General features: G+C 35.3%; 2 protein-coding genes across 2 annotated transcripts; one reads left to right on the plus strand and one right to left on the minus strand.

The window, feature by feature from the left end:
• Positions 1–51: 51 nt before the first annotated feature.
• Positions 52–11,902, minus strand: LOC133175773 (tubulin epsilon chain-like). Its single transcript, XM_061310886.1, has 11 exons — positions 11,832–11,902; positions 10,354–10,427; positions 10,060–10,179; positions 9,726–9,841; positions 8,872–8,993; positions 3,456–3,522; positions 1,607–1,924; positions 1,354–1,494; positions 1,065–1,205; positions 676–850; positions 52–297 (listed from the first exon to the last, which is right to left on the minus strand). Exons 1-11 carry the CDS (start codon positions 11,854–11,856, stop codon positions 139–141), a joined length of 1,458 nt encoding a protein of 485 aa, XP_061166870.1. The 5' UTR covers positions 11,857–11,902; the 3' UTR covers positions 52–138.
• LOC133175645 (tripartite motif-containing protein 2-like) lies at positions 5,089–6,988 on the plus strand. The gene is made up of 2 exons (XM_061310758.1): positions 5,089–5,443; positions 5,713–6,988. The coding sequence occupies exons 1-2, from the start codon at positions 5,089–5,091 to the stop codon at positions 6,609–6,611; spliced, it is 1,254 nt and encodes a 417-aa protein (XP_061166742.1). The 3' UTR covers positions 6,612–6,988.
• Positions 11,903–12,213: the final 311 nt, after the last annotated feature.

Raw genomic sequence — 12,213 nt, forward strand, 5'->3', positions numbered from 1 at the left:
GTGTATGTTTCTCAGACTTTTGCAACAGTCTCTATTATACAGCTTCCGCTGTCGAAATCGTGTCCTCCCTCTGTTGTGACTTTGGACTGCTGGCGTCTAGACACCCGGATGATCTCCATTAGCAACCAACGCGCTACGTCACTTGAAGATTTCCAGTCGAGGCTCTGCAGGAGGAGGGTTGTTCATTTGTTGTTCTAAGCCCTTGTAGTCCTCTACCAGTGACGTCAAGGACTCCAGACTCTCACCGAAATCCGCCACCTCCATGCCCTCTACTGACGTATAATGATGAACATGAGCCTGAAATTTACAACCTTTTTACCGGCAATCCATTCTAGCTCTATCGCATGTGTACATGTAGCATACCAGGAAAAAGATGTACGTGTAGCTTATATAGTATTACATAACAATTTTTGATTTGCTTAAAATTTTATTCTACTTGGACATATTTTGATAGTGAGCTATGAATTAGTGCCAAACATGAATCCTGCTAAAATAAATGCACCTACCGTGAGCACATCGATGAAACAATTTTCTTCTATAGTATATGCACGTGCATTTGACATTATATTTTTATTTTGTCCTTTGAATATTTGCATGCACATCAAACGCCCTTAAAAGGCACAGATATAATATTATGATTACCCAATCTCAGGAATAAAACAGAGGATGAAATACCTTTCTTTTATACAGCCTGTTGAAGCGGTCTTTGAGATCCACAAAGGTATTGTGTACACAAGTGTTATTGGCCAGGGTTAGGAGGGAGTAATTCTGGCCTACAGGGGGTACAGAACAGAGACCAGTTTTCCAGCCTTCATTATTCCAGTGGATAAACTTCAAATTTGGCTTCAACCTACAAATTTTTTTTTTCTTGAAATCAGTAAAAATCTATGTTAAAACTTATTATTCCCATTCATGAATTCATTTTCACAGTAGCTTTGCATACCAATGAATTCGTCTAGATAAAGAGGTTCATGAAAACTGAAGTGACAAAAGACAGCACTTACAAGTATAAAATGTCTAACCGTTAACAGTATAATGAGGTTTGAGCTGAGTACATGTAGTACCTTTCAATGTTTCTCCTGACGTCGGAGATTTCCACGTTACCGCGGACCATTAATGCGCATGCCAGATACAAGCTATGTTTAGGATCCGCTTTAATTAGCTGATGGTCTCGAGAAAAGGCATCCGAGAACATTTGGTCCAATCTGAATAAATAACGATAAAATTAAGAACCTTTCAGTGTAACAAACTTAACTCTATTGAAAACTTAACAAAAAACTCGGAAATTAGCCACAACCATCAACTTAAATTCTGAAATTAATTCAGCAGTGGACTTTTATTTTTTTTGTTTACCTTCTGGGAGGAAGGTGAACATCGGACAGAGAAAATAGTGGTGTCTGGCTGGAAACTAAATAATGTAATCTTGGGAAAGGAACAAGATTCATCGTGATCTCGTTTAAGTCCACGTTTAAAGATCCCTCAAATCTGGCAGAACTATCAAACAAATAAAAAGTACATGGATACATATATTGAAACAATATTTTCATAATTTTGTAAATGTAAAGGTCAGTTGTTATACTGAAAATAAAAAGCAAGTAAATCCCACCTGGTCATGTTTAGAAGCAAATTAGCTAAAATGTTGTTCATACTGTCAAACGGTCTTTCGTCTGATGGCTTCGATAACCCTCCTTCTCCCTCCGAAATGGCGCTTCCGGCCTTCACCCCGCTGGCAGTGAACACTCTCTTGCCAAGCTTGGCTGAAGGGACAGACTGGCTTATCTTATTAACAATGTCCACAAGAGCCTGGTTTTCTATAGGCAACACACAGTCTGCTTTATCAGTCAACTCGCGCATGGCTAATACGCTGTTGTACGGAGACGTCACAACGTCATCTTCTGATGATGGATAAACTGCAGTAACAAATCTTTAAAAAAAAAAAAATAGGAGACACCGCTTAAATGATTGCGCCAGATTGCAGTGTTCTATCCTATATCATCTGCATGTCACGCACATAGAAAGTTGGTAGATTCTCCTTGCAAATCATTTACAAATGCATGGTCAAAGTCCACCCTGAAAACGGGATTCATTGAAAAGTTGTTTTGACAAGATTTGATTCAATTTACTTTTGCTTGAGTGCCAAAAACACATTTTGTTTTGTCAATCCTACCAGGCTCTAAACGCTCTGACCTTCTGCGTAGCCATTATCATTAAATTATTTTCCTCTTGGGATAAAGTTAAATCTTACAACTACTGCATTCCTTCCTACCAATGTCATTTAAAAACGACAAGATTATAAGCATAATACATGTAAGACATCTAAAACGGAAATGAACATTTGTCATATCCCAATTTTCAAGGCAAAAGTCACTCGGTTTTAAGTGCCTTGCAAAAATTGTTCATTCATGTGAGATGTCACCATATCTCGGTGAAGGGCTCAAAAGCCATTGAGCAGTGAGGGTTCTTTATCGTGCCAACGCCTACCCTGACACGGGGCCTCGGATTTTAAGGTTTCGTCCAGAAGACCTGTGACTTTCACTAGTGCCGGGCGCTTGGCGAAGGAACAGTCACTACCTTTGTTAATGTCTTAGGTTTGACGCGGCGCTGGGAACGAGATTCGAACCCTGTACCTCCTGATCATAAAGCGAGCGCCCTACTATTTGGCTACCGCAACCGGTAAAAATTAAATCGAAAATCTTTACAATTTCTTTCTATTGACTATGGAGTTAAAAGATGATTTATCTAATTGTTATCATTGAAGTTTAATTAACCGTCAAATAAGATATTATTTTTCAAGGTCAAAGTTCAAGGTTATGTCAACTCATATCGTTTATTTGTTCACCTGTTTTTAAAAGTGAAGCTGGCGATAAACAAGGTACCCCAAGTCAGAGCTACAAACATGTGAACATGTATTATTTACCAATGTGAAGGTGACAGATCAAGCCTTATAATGTCAACTCTCATTTTTCATAATTCAAAATAGTTCTCATGAAATCATCAATTTACCCACAACAAGAATACAAACGTGTATCATTTACCAATGTCAAGGCAAAAGATTAACTCTATAATGTCGACTCTAGTGATGCTATTTAAAAGATACCTCGCCATATTCACTGAGGTAAAGCTAAATAACTGAAAAAGGGGAATAATGCTAAGGGTAAAAATAAATCCCCAATCTATCTGAATACGAAATTCAATGGCAACCATTTTAGATCATCACAAATAGCAGAATAAATTGTTGCTGCAGACAAACAAAGAATATCTTTGGAATAGAGCACATGTCAGTCCACCTAATTCAAATCATTTGAACAAGTACGATTTTCAAAAATCTCGGATTTTTTTGCCAGAATTTTTCGAGAAAAAATTTTTTAAAAATAGAAAACAACAGCCTACAGCAGACTGTGCTCTTGATGCTCACGACAACTTAATAAGTTTTAACTCAGGTAAGCTAATAATACCTGTACACATCTGGGTACTCGTCAGCCAAAAGGTTCAATATAAAAGTTCCCACCCCGGAGCCCGTTCCTGAAAAAAATGGAAGTCAATTAATGTTGAATTGTTCATACATTTTACAAAGACAATTGCAGCAGCGTTTAATTATGAAATATACAATACAGAATAAAGCAAAAGTCAGTTAACACAATTAAATGTGAGTGTTGTTCAAAGATACAGTGGTACTGGTCTGCATCCAGTAAATATTTGAATGATTACCTTTTTTTTTTTGTTTTATTAGATTATAGATGCCGGAAATGACTTGCAAGCATGACATGCCCTGCACAAGAACTCCTGACTCAGTCGTCAAGAATTTCACAAATCTGGTAAAAACATCCGTGCTAAAACTCTGCTAAATACCCAGGAGCAGAGGGGGATTTTCAAAAAATTAATTGATAATCATTATACAATGCATGATCATTACATCCCCACCATAACACCAGAGTTCCTGGCCCTGGGATCATTAATTTCACAATTTTGGAAGATGAACCCTCGCAAAATCATGCACTTAATTATCCTGCTAAATACCTAGATGCAGAGAAAAAGACTTTTAAAGAATTAATGCATTTTCACTATATACCGGTAATCCCTACACCAGAACTCCTGACCCAGGGGTCATGAATTTCACAAATCTGGAAGAGGCACATACCTTGCTCATCATAGCAATGTACAAGCGAAGTTTATCTGCTATTACCTAGGAGCAGAGAAGATTTTCACAAGATGCATTTTCACTCTATAATACAGGAGGAGAGAGGAGGCTATTCAAAGAATCAATGCTTTGTTTTTGTTTTGTTGGGGTTTTTTTTGTTTGTTTGTTTGCTTGTTTGTTGGTTTTTTTCTTTCAGTTTTTTGCATGTGGGCCTTTCCCGCTCCCATCACAAAATATGATCTAGTCAAGAGGGAGCCTCCTGGAAAAAAATTCTGGTTCATTGATTACGTATCGAATTAAATAACTCCCTAAATCTTAACTGTTCAATTTCATCTCAATATTGTACATATAGAGGATAGGATTTTTTGATATTTTCACGAGTGTGAAGCACGAGTGAAAATATAAAAAAAAAAAAATCCTGTCTCACGAGTGAAAAAAATTCCATATTCATCTATAAAATATTGAATTTTCTGTTTATTACATTTTCTTTGATTTTCCCTTTGCCTCTTTCTTTTCTTAACAGAGTCATAGGCTTGACGTCATAGTTGAGCGGTTGAGACGTCATAGCTTAGCAGTTGTGATTGAAAACATTACATAGCATGGATTTTAGCAACATATTTGGGACGAAATTTGCAGTTTTAGCCCTATCAACATGCTTAGTTACTATCTCTACCTTATGACAGGCCAGAAATTATTTTTTACTTACTTTGATATCCTTTCACACTGTGAGAGAATATCATTTTGGTATCCTTTCACACTGTGAGAGAATATCACTTTTATTCAATAAATAAATCACAGTATTTCACTGTTGAAAATGTAATAAATGTACATTGTACACATTGCGTTTGATCGTTTCGGATTGAAGAACGTAAACAATTCAACTTTTATAATGTCTAATCGTGGGGAGGTTGGCAGAACGGCAAAAATTCAAACTTCCGTTAAAAACAAACATGAATACAGGTCCAAAATTTCGTCCAGTTTCGGCAATGAGTTTGAGAACAAAAATTCGTGAGGACCACTTAACTTGCCCGATATGTTTTGGTGAGTTTGATAAACCCAAAGCTCTGCCATGTTTACATTCATTTTGTCAGGGTTGTCTGACAGATTTCATAGTGAGTCGTGGTTATGAGTCTTCGGGACAATTTCCATGCCCCGTTTGCCAGAAACCAACGATGATTCCACTTGGAGGTGTGAGTGAATTTCCAGACAACCATTTGCTATCAAGTCTTTCAGACACTGTGGTCAAGAAACCAATGGTTCCTCCACGCCCTAAAGGCAGCCCTATTGACGGAAGTCTTCGAAGTGGTAAGTAACTCGAATTTACTCTAAACAGTGAATCACTGTCATGCTTTCGCCTGTTAATTAGTCATCGATTTACTTTGACATGACTGTATTTCTGGACAGTTATAAGGATTTAAAATGGATGGTTATTATTTAATGTGACGTGTAAATCTGCTTAGAATTATGTAATTTTGTCATATGGACATGCAACTGCATTGCATGATCATTTTGTTGAAAAAGATTGAAGATGATAAAGGATGTTTTTCTAAATATAAATATATTATTTTTTGCAGTCTCTCCAGTTTCTGGTAATCTGTACCCACAAGCACCAAGTGACATTCCATCCAACGTACCAGCTACTGCAACAAATGCCCCCTGCAATGATGATCTTTTGCTCAGATTTGGTCATCATGGAACCACCATAGCAGACTTCATGAAACCTTATGGACTGACAGTGGGAAAGAACGGGGAGTATGTAGTAACAGATCTGGCAGGGAGTCGAGTTTTAGTGTTTGCAAATGCTGGTGAACTGATTGGTCGATTTAGCTGTGACTGTAAAATAAGTGGTGTGACAATGACTCGTGACAATTTAATTCTTCTGGCAATAAATGGTGCAGGATCGGCAATAATGAGACTATACAATATGGATGGTCATGTGCTTCAAACTATTGGAGATTATTATCGCTTTGATAAACCCAGTGGTATAGCTATAACTTCAAAGAATCAGACTATTATTTCAAACCTGGAGGGCAATAACATTTATGTATTCACAGATCAAAATAAAATGTCTGTAAAATTTGGATGGCATGGTTCTGGTGACAAACACTTTGATGGACCAAACTTCATAGCAGTGGACAGCAAAGATCATATCATTGTCAGTGACTCTGGTAACAACTGTATCAAAGTTTTTGACACAGCTGGGAACTTTAAAAGGAAGTTTGGCAATCTGTGTTGTCCCATGGGAGTTGCCGTAGACAAGCGAGATAATGTCATAGTTGCTGATGCTGGGAATTTCAGGGTGCAAGTGTTTGACAATCATGGTAACTATCAACGATCGTTGGTTCAAAACACAGATGACATTGCACCTGATGTAAAGCCTTTGAATGTTGCTGTAACAAGAGCTGGAAATGTTGCTGTGATGCTGAGAGGAACACAATTTTCAGAAATTCGAGTCTACAAGTGGTTGTCATAAAAACTTTGTGTCTAAGGACTATTATCCAATCATCAACTTTATCTATGCAATACTGTTATTTTGTTACATTACTTAAATAATATATGAGGTATGGAATAAAAGAACCTGATACTTCATCATACTTGGATGAAACTTATGATCATATACCCCCAGATTACACACAATCAATAACAGCTAGGCTTTGGATTCCCTTCTATAAAGTGCTACTTTTAAGTTGAGCATTTATTGAATTATTTATCATGTGATCTGTTTAACTTACTTCGCCATATAAAATTTTACATACATGTTCACATATATATGTACATAAACCCATTTTATTGACAGATGTAAAGAAATATGTGATAGGGCATTTATGATTCTTTTTCTCTTTTTTTCCATTCATCCTGGTGTTTGTCTATTTTTCTTTCATTTTCATTAATTTTATTATTAAAAGAACTAAATATTAAGAAATTTTGTTATATTGTTATCATCATGATTTTGAATCAACACAATTAAATTTTACACTAAAAAGTGATCATTTACCTAAATCCTCTCTGCTATTTTATAGTAATTTAATGTACTCTCCGCAGATGAATTATTTTCTGTAGAAATTGCATATTGCAAATTTGCACATATTAAAAAAAAGTGAAAGTAAAAAGCCTTTTAAAAAAAAAAAAAAACCTGTGAACTCTTGAAAAGTCATGTTGCTATAGTTATTTGTTGTGTTGTATTAATAAAACATATACCAGTACATGTTATTGATGCTATGCCACCCCTATTCTTTATGAGACCCTTTTCTCTGTCCCTTATCTTGGGTTCATGGGCAATGAAATAAAAATTTAAACTGAAAAAGTTTGAATTTATTTCAAACAAGAGTTGCAAAATCTGGCTCTGAAGTAGGGGTGTAACCATACAGCTAAAGCATATCATGGTATAATCGTATATCATGATACACTGGGACTGTATCACCATATGTATCACAATATTTCACCTTTCATAATTTTTTTATATAATTTGTGTGTCTCTGTTCTGAAATAGGAAATTCCCTATCAATATAAAAGGATACATGTAAAAGTTGTAGATTGTTTCTTCAGTTTAAAATACATTATGTAACATTTAATAGGCTTTGAACATTGAACGCAATAAAAACAGCTTAACAAATTCACTTTTATTAGGTAAAATGCTTAAAATGTTATATTCAAGATAAACAGGTACCAGTAGACAGTTTTTGCACCATGATACAGTACAATTTTTTTAAGTATTGCAATATTTGGGTATATTGTTACACCCCTAATCTTCAGTACTTCAATTTAACCTAATATTGCTCCTGACCAAGGTAACATGAATCAAGGTCAAGGTCATGAGACTCATTAAGGTCACCATCATGGGACAAAGGCATACGAGCATTCTGAATTCATTCATTCCAAGCAAGTGTTGTTAGTTTCTTATTAACCAGAATTTCAAGTTCCCACTGCCTTGTGACTTAATTACTATTGGAAATATGTTCTTGTTGTTCTCCATACAAAATTTGTTCTGATTTTGATACATGTACTACTAACTGAATTTATCACTTGCTTTGCGGCTTTAAATCATGGACACCCTGTTCTGATAATGATTTACTAGTGCTGTGATCAACAGATGAATTATCATTATTATAACAAATTTTCTCTGAAATGTAAATTGCTTTGTTATAGCTATAAATGTGTCATAATTGTTTATTTTAGCCAGAGTTTGAGAAGTCAGTTTTTGTAATCATCAGTTGAAGACTTCAGTAAGAGAGAAACCATTTTAATTTGATGGTTAAACCCCAAATCAGCAGTACAAATGAGTACATCTTTATTAGTTATCTTCATACAAACTCTACCAAACATCACAGATCTTTATGAAACTATAGTAACTATATGTACAAGCACTTCATGGCCGTAGGAACTGGGGGGGGGGGGGGGCAGGCACAGGGGGGCTGTGCCCCCCCACTCCAGTAATTTTGCCGACATATAGAATACTATAGAAAACATAGCTACTATCTGCTTGTGCCCCCTCAATTATAACGTCTGATAACCTTTTTTTTTTTTTTTTTTTTTTTTTTTGCTTGTCTGCTTGTCAAGGAATTTTGGTAGTTGATAGCGCCCCCCCCCCCCCCCAACTGAAAATGTATGGTTGTGCCCCCTCAAAGTGAAATTGCTTTGTGCCCCCTCAAAGTGAAATTGCTTCCTACGGGCCTGCATTTATTGCCACAAAGCTCACCCTGAAAGAAATCTGTGTAAAAATAAACAAAGCTTACCTCCACCCATTGAATGCAGAACAAAAAAACACTGCAGACAGTCACAGAATTCTGCTGCCCTCCGGATAACCTCTGATAGTTTCTCTTTGTACATAGTTCCATACATTTTGTGTCCTACTGCCCTATATAAAACAGAGTGAAAAAATCAGTAAAATAGAACACATGCATCAAATACAGGTACTTATTTATGTAATGATAATAATTTTATAGTGTCCAAGAATAAATCTTGAATACAGAAAAATGATGTTATTGTGAATCATCACGGACAGCTGATATTGCTTCCTGAAGTTGAGTTAATCTTTTAATGCCCCTTTCAAGACATCCAACTGTTATACCTGAAAACTTATGACCTTCTTTGATGCTGTGACCTTCTGCCTACAAGTAAATTTTTTTTGGCACAGACATTTTCTTCATCATAATCAATACCCTCCTTTTCCTTTAAAGTTTTTAAAAACTTAGTACTGCCACCATAACTTTTCTGCTTGAAACTTGCAATTAACATTTCTGTTAAACATTTTTGTTAAATCAATGGAAGTATCTGTGCTTCACAATATTACAGAAAAGCGGGAGAAGACTTCATCACAAACAAGAGGCCCATGAGCTACGATGCTCACATGCTTTCAGAATGAATTTGATAGTAATGTAGATTGTTTATATGTAAATATATCTGAAAAGAAAGTAGAATTTTATGTCATTAATAATTTACTTTATAAGTATTTCATCAGCAAACTTGGGTAGCCTATCTGAGTTTTTTTTTTTTTTATAATTCTGGTATGTCAGTCATAAGGTCTGTGTCTTGGATGTTTTAATCCACCTATGTACTTCCAGTGTCTACAGTATCCAGCATGACCTACCAGTTATTTCCTGACCCTGAGACATCAGTGATGAGCTGCTGGTAATCAAACACTTCTCTCAGTGGTCCCTTGGTCATCTCACTGACCACGCCCTCCTCCATGTCTACTAGGACTGCCTACAAATAACAAAAACAGTGATCTGTAATGAATAAATAAATATGATATATTGTAAAACCGACAGTAAAACCATAGAAATTGATTTGCTTGGTAAATGTTAGTAAGAATATCCGAACCCTACTCTTTGCTAAACATTAAATTTAGCAAAGGAAGTTCCATATAAATAACTGATTTATGAGCTACAATCAAGTACATATTTTATCTCACATTAACTCACTCTTGCTTTTAGAGACTTTATCTTCCCTTGTCCTTGTCCCAAAGGAATATCTGATGGGTTTTCATATCGAGAATCAACATTCCTAAAAAAACTCCCAACAGATTCATCATAGACACCATTCTGTAAAAATGAAATGCAACTCACAAAATTCGCTCTTCTGTTGTGTAACAGGATGAGGGAAAATGTGAAAGACAAACCCGGAATAGTATATAGCCACACGCTTACTGGCAATTATGACTACAAATAATATGAAATGGATCACCCGCCACTAGTTTACCTGCATATTGTACCTACTTTATTGACAGCAGCATGCTCCCGTAATGCTAAATCCCAGAATCTGCACCCAATCTGGTTTCCACATTGACCGACTTGAAAATACAAAAATATTTAATGCAATAATAAAAGGTAAAATTAATGATTCAAAAAATCTTATCGAAATAGTCTCCAACTCCAAATATGCAATAGCTTTAAACAGATTGGGACCAATTTCCCAAATGGGATATAAAAGGCCATTTGGTATATATTATCCCATTGGGGAATGGGAGATAAATTTTTGTCACATTCAGTAAAGAATAGTCTCTTGTATATTCTCTATACAGAGAAACAGTGATATATAGGCTCCACCCAAAAATGAGTCATTTAATTTTTACTATTGACCGGCAAAGAGTTATAATTGATTTTGATTCTGATTAGTAGATTGATTTAATGTGGTTAAATGATATGATGATGACTTCCAAAAAAAAAATATAACCTAAAAATAATAATAAAAAAAAAAAACACAGGGTACTGTAACATAATCATGACAACTTGAAAATTTGCTAGCACTTACAGTCATCGTGCAGATAATGCATGGGAAACAATTGAGTTGAACATTGCATATGTGCTGCTATGCGTTGGGCAATATTTAATCCCTAGGGGGCTAACATAATCAGTGTTGCCTTCAATCCCAGTCAGTATTTATTTAACATTGCAAAACTTTTTTTTAATTTAGCTATAAACTGGTCCAGCACAATACCCTGATAAAGGTATATAGCTTGATAAAGCTATATAGCTTTATTAAGGTATTACAAATACCTTGATCAAGGTATTTTATGTAATGAAAATACAAAAAAAATTCTTAAAAAATTAAATTTAAAAGTCGAATTATGAGTTGTGGTCAGTGTGTTCATTCATGCATGAAAAGTACTCAGGTATCAAAAAGACAGCATAAAAGAATGACATGACGTGATTTTATACTGATTTCTTTGTGTTTGAGTACTTTACATGCATGAGTGAATTTACTGACAACATGGACAACAACTGAAAACTCGACTTTCAGTATTTATTTTTTTTAGGATTTTTTTTTGTATTTTCATTACATAAAATACCTTGATCAAGGTATTTGTAATACCTTGATAAAGCTATCTAGCTTTATCAAGCTATATACCTTTATCAGGGTATTGTGCTGGACTTGATAAACATGTAAATTCGCATAAATATAAATTGAATGCAATAACTTTTGGTAAGCAAATTTTTCCATAACCTTACAGTTTGTGATATTCATTACCAAGAAGTGTAGGATCTTTCGAGGGATAAATCTCCTAAAGTGGGGATACAGAAAAATTTGCACGCTATCATATATCAGAGACAAACATGATAAATAACTATTGTTATTTGTGTTCTCTACTGCTATTTAATTCAATACAAATATTGTATAGCATTCCCTCTATCTTATCTTATGGTTTATAAATCAATGAATTCATCTAAAACAATAACAACAACAAAATATTTACCCTGTACAACAATTGACTGAGTCATTTCGGATTGTTGTGGTGCGTTACGATCAACGTCAAAACAGAGCTCTTTTTTGGTCATATTTTTGGAACTTGACAAGCGCAAGACAGACCCTAAAAATATCTAAGCAATCATACGTAAAATATTCGTATTATAGCCCCTTTCATCGCATTTTGACAATGTTTTGTGATAGCTATATGTACTGATATCTATTTTTATGCCCCCGTATCGAAGATTCGGGGGTATATAGTTTTTGCCCTGTCCGTCCTTCTGTCTGTCTGTTTTTCTGTTTGTCCGCAAAAACTTTAACATTGCCCATAACTTTTGATTGGGTGGAGCTATGGCTTTCATATTTCACATGTGTATTCCTTGTGACAAGAC

This window comes from Saccostrea echinata, unplaced genomic scaffold (assembly GCF_033153115.1).
Source record: "Saccostrea echinata isolate AGI-Se365-2 ecotype Australia unplaced genomic scaffold, CSIRO_AGI_Sech_v1 ptg000064l, whole genome shotgun sequence".
In the NCBI taxonomy this organism is placed as follows: domain Eukaryota; kingdom Metazoa; phylum Mollusca; class Bivalvia; order Ostreida; family Ostreidae; genus Saccostrea; species Saccostrea echinata.